The sequence below is a fragment of the Rosa rugosa genome, chromosome 7 (assembly GCF_958449725.1).
Source record: "Rosa rugosa chromosome 7, drRosRugo1.1, whole genome shotgun sequence".
Lineage (NCBI taxonomy): Eukaryota > Viridiplantae > Streptophyta > Magnoliopsida > Rosales > Rosaceae > Rosa > Rosa rugosa.
Genome location: NC_084826.1, coordinates 36,705,833 through 36,713,742, shown reverse-complemented (window position 1 = coordinate 36,713,742; position 7,910 = coordinate 36,705,833). Strand labels below are relative to the sequence as shown.

Genomic DNA, 7,910 nt, shown 5'->3' with positions numbered 1-7,910 from the left:
TCACAATATATGAATCTGAAAATTCTCAATTAATCATAAAAATTCCAGAAATAATACTTTGTTCAAACATATATGTCAACTAGTTCATAACCAACGAAATTCAAAGCAAAGGTTACAAAGGAGAATAGGATTACACCGTGGATGAAGATGAGATGGATGATTCACGTTGTGGATTCTTGAAACTCGAAAGCAAGCTTCAAGGATGGCTATGGATGAAAGTGCTCATGGCTTCTCTTCTTCTTCTTTGGCCATGCTTGAACTCGTGGAGATGACTAAACTTGAAACTAGAGGATGGAAAGGAAAATGGAAAGGAAATGGAGAGACAAAGAAAATGGAATGGATGAAGGAATGTGTTTTCTTCTTTGTTGTAGCCTCTATTTATAGGCTACCAAGCAAAACTATTTGGATTTAAACAAATGATGATATGTTAGGTTTGAGCATTTAAACATTAATGGAATTTATTAGGTTTGAGCATTTAAACACTAATGGAATTTGTTAGGTTTGAATATTTAAACACTAATGGAATTTGTTAGGTTTGAGTCACTTTCTACTCATTTTTCCTTCAATTAATTCTCCACCAAGACTTCAGATTTTGCCCGTGACTTCTTCATTTGAAATGATCCATCATGAGTGTAGATCATTCTGTAAAATTTTCAGAATTTATCTCCATGTGTTTGGGCCGGAATTTCTGCTGGACTCCTTACAGGTCCAGTTTTCCAGTTTTGCTTCTGCAGAAAATTGGGCTGACTGTTTGAAGGCCTTCCACTTCTTTTTGGCTCTTGCACTCTTCATAAGAAATGTTTCTTAGGATGTCTAGAATGGATCTGGAAGGTTTCAGCTCATTTGAAGTTCATTTGGTCAGGTGGTCGCTCCTTCTTCCTTGCTTGGCTTGGTTTCTCCTAGCCGGAGTAGGAAAATGTGTAAAGTTGACCTTTTTAGTGCATTTCCATTTTTCTCCATCATTTTATGGACCTAACACTTATTTCATCATCATCTACTCCAATGTACCTAAAAATAAAAATTGAATTAAAAATCGATTCGTTAAGGAATTAACTAAGCAAAATGTGAGGAATTAACTATTAAAATATCACATTAAAATGCTTCTATCAGTAATGCTTCTCTCAGAGTTGAGATCAGCATACAACATGTTGACGAATGTTGGAATATAATGCTCATCGATATAACAAGGAGGGTGGCAGTATTGTTGAAAGATGGGGTAGTATTTCCGATCGGAGACAATGTGGACGGCCAGGTCTCGGTGCACTTCAAACCATTGAGATCCTTTCCGCCAATCTGTGATGTTTATTTGTGGCCACATTTGAGGGTTGTAGCGCCCTCGACCAGGCTTCCTCGGGTCATCGTATACGCTTAGAAAGCTTTGATTTGAGTTTATAAGGTAGTCATAAGTTGTCGTGAAGTTAAGCAAGGGAATGCAAGATTCGGAAAGCAATACAAATCTTTGATTGGACAAGTCAAGCAGTGCATTCGCTAATAGCCGTCGCTCTGCATCCAACATCAAGGAAGTTCCCCAATAAACGGCCTGCAAGCAAGTGGATGCATATACATGCATATGAATAAGTTCTTAATCTTAAATATTGCCAGCAATTAGTAATCAAGCACTAATGAATTTATTAACTAGGCACCTGGCTATGAATTCTTCGACCATGGAAGACCGAAGTTTGAGGCTGCGATTCATTGAAAGAAGGGTGCGCGTGCACATAGATGGAGTATAGACCCTCGTGTCCCTTGAAAAATTTGTCCCATAAGGGAGCCAAAGGTAGTGGCCCTTTTGTCAAGAACATGAAAGCCACTTTTGGAACAGAGTTGTAAGGCGAATCAACTTGAGGGGCCATGGATGCTCTCCAAAGTAACTCCTCATCGCTCATGTTGTGTACTAACAGCTTTTGTTCTTTCAAAGAAACACTAGTACTGGGACTGCTACTGTAATTAACAGATACTGATGATGATGTTTCATTAATTGTAGAGAAAGACGGTACCAGAACTGGCGGTGGTGGAGGTGGAGGTGGAGTTGGTGATTTCGGTGGTGATGGGGGTGATGGTTTTAGTGGAATGTTAATAAAATTATTAATGGAGTTGAGGGATGCTTGAAAAGTGAGTAATGAGTAACTCTGGAAGTATAAGGTAACTAGGATGCCGAGTGACAAACCAATAACAAAGAAGAGGAAATGCAGGACGTGATTGAATGGAAACGCCCGATGATTTTGCCCACTAGTACTACTGCTGCTGCAGAATATTGGTGCCATCATTAATATCGATCTGATTGAAACAATTATATGTGTACGAGGAGGAGCCAACGCCAACTGATACATGGAAACGATAATATATAGTACTACGTACTGCTCGATCTAGCGTCAAAGGTTAGCTACATATATATATAAATCCTGGATCATGTCCCAGCGGACTTTCTCGTTAGTCGTCTGCAGTATTCCTAGTTGTGTCATGTAGTAATAGACACTGGAAAGTGAAGCTAGTACGCTTTTGAAGCAAGCAAAGGCTCCATCGTTTTTTTCTTCTTAAGTTGACAATTCATCCACGAACATAATTTTGTGAGTGAAATATATATTCGAGTGCTTGTCTCCGCATGAAAGATACCATGCATGCCATGCCAGCTAGGGGAATCAAAGCACGAGCAACGTGAAAAGAAATTAAGAATAACATGTTACTAACTGGTCGGACAAAGTCACACGAATGCTTGCTAACAAGCTACAAGTCAAATGGGTTTTGGGACGTCTTGGTCCAACATTTACCATAAACAATGCAAATCGAATTGCCAGACCCATAAACAAGGCTAAGATTTAGGCAGGTATACTTTTTTTGTAGTATCTTAATGTATTAAATTCTTTTTCTGGCAAGTTCCACTGACCGGATTATTAGTAGGTTTATTCTCCTAGTTACTTATCGATCACACATAACAGCTACTTTACTATTCAGCTATCTATCAGTTTATTGTTGACTTTCATATATAACTAGATATAATGCCCGCACTTTGCTGCAGGATTTCTTATTGTTAACCATATTGTATGCAAGGTTTATTGATAAAATGTAATAGATTACAATATAAATTTGGGAACGAACAATTATAAATTCCAGGTTAAGCAAACGATGACCGATTTGTAAACAGATAAAATAACAAAAATAAAAATCTAGTTATAAATGTTCAAATGCTGCCAAGGATTTCCTATTTGTGAACGTTTTAGATGTAAAAAGGAATCACAATGGTCATCAACATAACCCAAAAGGAGGTGATATTTGACCAAAGTGATAAAACACTATATACCGCACATCAAACTAATCAGATATACATATGAAGGAGTAAAAAACACAAAAACAAAAAAAATTAATAGCAACCAACAGCCTAAATTACATAAATATACACAAAAACAAAGCTCAGGACCATACAGTCAAGCTCAAAAAATAGGATCATGCTTTTACTCTGTCACACACTCACCCCATTACCTGCAAACAAAAATAGAAGGAAATAGTGAAATTAAGTGTGAACCAGGTATGTAAATGGAAAATCTACACGAAGTCATGGATTAAACTATAAGTGTGCAGTTTTATTTTGGAGATTGAAGTTCACTGTTTTATTCACACTTCATAAGAATTAGGGGAAATAAATTTGTGTGTTTACAGCTTAAAGTGTTAAATTTCTAGTATAGATGAATCCTTACTATTATCTTTCTTTCATTGACGTCAAAGCCTTTCACAGATTTTACCAACAACAAATCACAACATTGCTCAATCCAGGCTGAACAGTATTAAGCATACTATGTTAATATTACAGAAGGTTCACCTTTGTTACCTAACCTATAGAACTTTTCTTCTCTGAAAACAATGACTAAAATTTGAGACTAACCTTCTCTGTTTCTTTGATACGATGCCTGACCAAATGAATACGAAGATTGACCTGAATGTAAAATTTGGCAAACATTAATTAGATAGTTGATAAGAACAATCATTTCAAAAGCTTAAAATAACTTTAATATTAAATCAACTGCAAAAGTTACCTGCTGCATTTGTATTGCATGTATTAACATTTCCATCTGCAAACAAACTCTGGCCTTGCATGACAGTAAGACCTTTCTGATTATTTCTCACTCGTTTGTCACGATGCTCATCCAGATTGTTTGCTACTTCATCACTTTTGAGTACGCTGACTATTTTTTGTGATTGCTGGTTCAGATGCTATAAAAAGAGAAATAAAAGATCAGTTGGTTTTATTTTGTAAATGAAAACATAAATTCAATTGAAATTGTTAACACAAATTAACAGTCCAAATTCAATAACGTGTGCTTACTTTGTTTCCAGCTTCTTGATCGAATTTTGGAATTTGTTCCTCTAGTAGAAAAAGTCCTTTCAGCTTCAGTTACTGAGGCAGAAAAACTATTACCATCGCAGACCTCTTCCATTCTTTTTTCAGTACCTTGACCTTCATCATGATTTTCTTCTAACAACCTTTTTGTTCTTGTCCATTGGATTCTCGGTGCCATAACTACATTCAAAAGTATAACAGAATTACAATTACAAATCAAACAGAAACATTTATATAACCATTCAGCTTATTTAAAGCTAATAAAATCTGGGCATAAACAATAATAGAAATACACTGAATTTGTCTTTAAAGAACTATACAGAATACACCTGAACAGAAGACAGTTAAACTATCTGGTAACACACTGTTCCCAAAATCTGTAAAATGAAACAGCAAGACTCAAAATTTTATACTGAAAACCAATAAGAACAACTTCCTACATTCTATTTTTGAACAACCATACTCTCCAGCCCACAGTTCTTCTCTCTCAAACTGAGAAGCAAGAAGCTGATCGAAATAGGTGTGCTAGACTATCTATCAGACAATTTCACAATATTCTGATCCATTCTTCAGTCATATTCATACATCAGTTGCTAACTATAAAGTATATACAACTTGTAACTCACAACCTTATCACTTATCAGCAGAAGAAAATATTTTACTCATGCAAGCCAGTGACAATCCACTAAACAATAACAAAGATGAGTAAGATTAAAAACAAAACCTATTCCATTTCTTTTCAACCCAATCTTTTTCCCTCAGAATCTTCGAAAAAACGTTGGATTTGAAACTATTGAAAAGTAAAAACCCAGACTACCAAACAAAACCAAAACCATATATTGGTGACCCCAAAACCATATAGCTAAAACTTGTCCTAATCTATAGTTTCCCTTTCTAAAGCATTAAGACAAACAAAACAACAGGTGCAAGAAAGAAATATAAAACAAAATGCCTCACCCTTGACTTTAAACTCTGGAGCTTTGACACTTTAGCTAACATTCTGTTTTAAACCTGCACAAAAGAGGTCAGTTAGCTACAGCCTTTAGTATTCTGTAATACAATTGGGCTGCAGTGTCTTTATGTTCACAAAGAAATCAAAAGTATTTTGTGAACTAAACAAAAAAGAATGAATGAGTGGTGTCATTGCAGATTAAAAGGGGAAATCCAATTAAATATGCTGCTATTTAAGCATTTGCAGTAGCCAACCAAAAAAAAAAAAAAAAGAGCTGAAGAAGAGAAGTCGTTAGCAGTGGCATCCACGTCTAAATATGAAATGTCAAGCACGCAGTTCCAAAAGCAGAAAGAGAGAAGAAAAAAAATGTTCTGATAGTTTAATTTGAAGCTATATCCACAACAATCCTCTAAAATATTATCACTCCTTTTGATAAATTTTGTTAGGTACCCAACTACAGGTTTTACTAAGATATTATGTGAGATATCACTTGGCAAACAAAGGTGAACTATCATAAATATGTTCTGAGTTATAGTGTTATTCTGAATCTGCACCAGCACCAACCTCTATGTATGATTTCAATGTAGTCAACAAAGTTCAAACAAAAAGAGTCCAGAAACAACAGACAATTCAAAGACACAGTTACAACATGCATTTATCTCTATTGTAATAGATTAGTATCTGCAGAGTACCAGCTCAGAACTGGTGCAAGACTTTAGGACTTCAAGCTCAAAATATACACAAATCGATACATATAAGCTCATTATCAATACATCTCAACTGTTGGCAGTCTTCCAAACTAACCATGGAGTTTAGAATCAGGAAATCGCACCAAAAGTCTCTCAAGATCTACTTTTCGGTTCAAGTATTCATCGAGAAGCTTGCTAATCCCCCAATCTCTGTAAATATTTAATCTTCACTCTACCCTTTTCTATTGAAATAAAGAGGGGGAAAAAACTGTGCATCTTCTCTCTCTCTCTCTCTCTCTCTCTCTCTCTGTTTTGCTCATGCATAACTCTTCGCAAGCACTCATGAAGAAGAACTAAGCCAATATCACTTTTACAGTCAACAATTGGATGCAATTGACCCAGACATCTCACAATGAGATTCATAAAATTTACCCAAAAAAAAAAAAAAAACAGAAATGTGAAGAGATAAAATGAAAGAGCAGTCAGTTTTTTCAATTTCACGGTCAGATCAAGTTGATATGCAATTTTGTGAAAGCAAAGCAACTAAGGACGAACATAATAGGTATACTTGCAAGACACAAAAAAAATCCCTAAACCCAATCACCAAACACCAATATTTTGAACCCAAACACCATATCTTTAACCCAAATTAATTAAGAACGAAGACCATTACCTGCTCAGATTAACCAATGAAAGAAGCAAAAACAGTGAGATTCTCTGGTCCCCGTAGATGGTGAGATTTCGTACTCGTTTTCAACCCAACCTCTGTATCTCAAAGCAACCAACGCAGCAGATCAAAGTGTTTCTGTCTCTCCCTCTCTCAACTGAAACGGAACCTCTTCCAAAACAAAACCAAACCTCAATTATTTTCAGCTCTTTCTTTCTGACTGCAACGATGATGGATCAAATCTCTCTCTCGCGATCGTTCTAGCACTCTCAGTCTGAAGCTCTCTCTCTGTCTCTGGATGATTCTAAAATGTCGACAAAAGCCATTCCCAAAAAAAAAAAAATGTCGACAAAAGCACAAAAAAAAAAAAAAAAAAGAACACGTCTTATATCATATATCGTAGAAAACCAAGGGCAGAACCGTCACTCCACTGTTACATGAACAGCTGTGAACAGTTAACTCAGCTTTCATATATTTAGAATTTGTTTCTAATTGCTTAAACTATGATGAAACGATCATGTATTAATTAATCAAGTAATCATGTAACCACGTTACAAGTTCAATTTCAAGAAAATTCCTTTACGTTGATATATTGGACAAGAAAATGGTTCAAAATTAAGAGTAGTATATGCTAGAGTATGCCACAATGTTACTTTTAATTTGCGCTGAAATCTACAATGACATGGAAGTATAGCTATAATTCCATATTTTAAACTATTAAAATGAAACAAAAAAATTCAGATTAGAAACAAAGTAAGAAAATGAAAAAGTTTCTAGTCATTTGCCTAATTGCAGTTTTTTTTTTTTTGAATCAATCGATAAATGATTGTCATTAATATTCAAGTCAGGATGGTCATACATATACTTCTGCTGCCATTTAAGACAGACAAGAAGTTGTAGCAATACTACGATGATACATAGGAATAGACCACTCATTAGACATCCAGTGCTCACTTAAAAAAAGCAAGTCTATCAGCTATGTCACAAGACATAGCAAAATAGGCACCAGAAGAGAAAAAAAACACCACAGTGCATATATAGCTCCCAAAAATAGGGAATTATTTAGAAAGAAAAAAATCTATCTCATAGCAGCCCAAAAACACCAAGGGAAAGCCCGCCCAGGCTCATCTGTAGCCCGGCCCAGAACCAATTTCCTCAGTCTATGAAGAAACGCGCACCAGCCTCGCAACCGAGCCACCATCGTCGCCACATTACATATGCGCCATCGCCTCCCAAGTATGTGTAATGGGCCTTGTTGCTGTTGTCCAT

General features: G+C 35.8%; 1 protein-coding gene and 1 long non-coding RNA gene across 2 annotated transcripts; both read right to left on the bottom strand.

The window, feature by feature from the left end:
- Positions 1-396: 396 nt before the first annotated feature.
- LOC133719769 (glycosyltransferase BC10-like) lies at positions 397-2,330 on the bottom strand. The gene is made up of 2 exons (XM_062145941.1): positions 1,644-2,330; positions 397-1,540 (listed from the first exon to the last, which is right to left on the bottom strand). The coding sequence occupies exons 1-2, from the start codon at positions 2,328-2,330 to the stop codon at positions 1,088-1,090; spliced, it is 1,140 nt and encodes a 379-aa protein (XP_062001925.1). The 3' UTR covers positions 397-1,087.
- An 818-nt stretch (positions 2,331-3,148) lies between these two features.
- On the bottom strand, positions 3,149-6,965 carry LOC133721900 (uncharacterized). The gene is made up of 6 exons (XR_009852376.1): positions 6,648-6,965; positions 5,291-5,344; positions 4,319-4,513; positions 4,029-4,206; positions 3,878-3,928; positions 3,149-3,477 (listed from the first exon to the last, which is right to left on the bottom strand). It is a non-coding gene; the product is annotated as an uncharacterized LOC133721900 (long non-coding RNA).
- Positions 6,966-7,910: the final 945 nt, after the last annotated feature.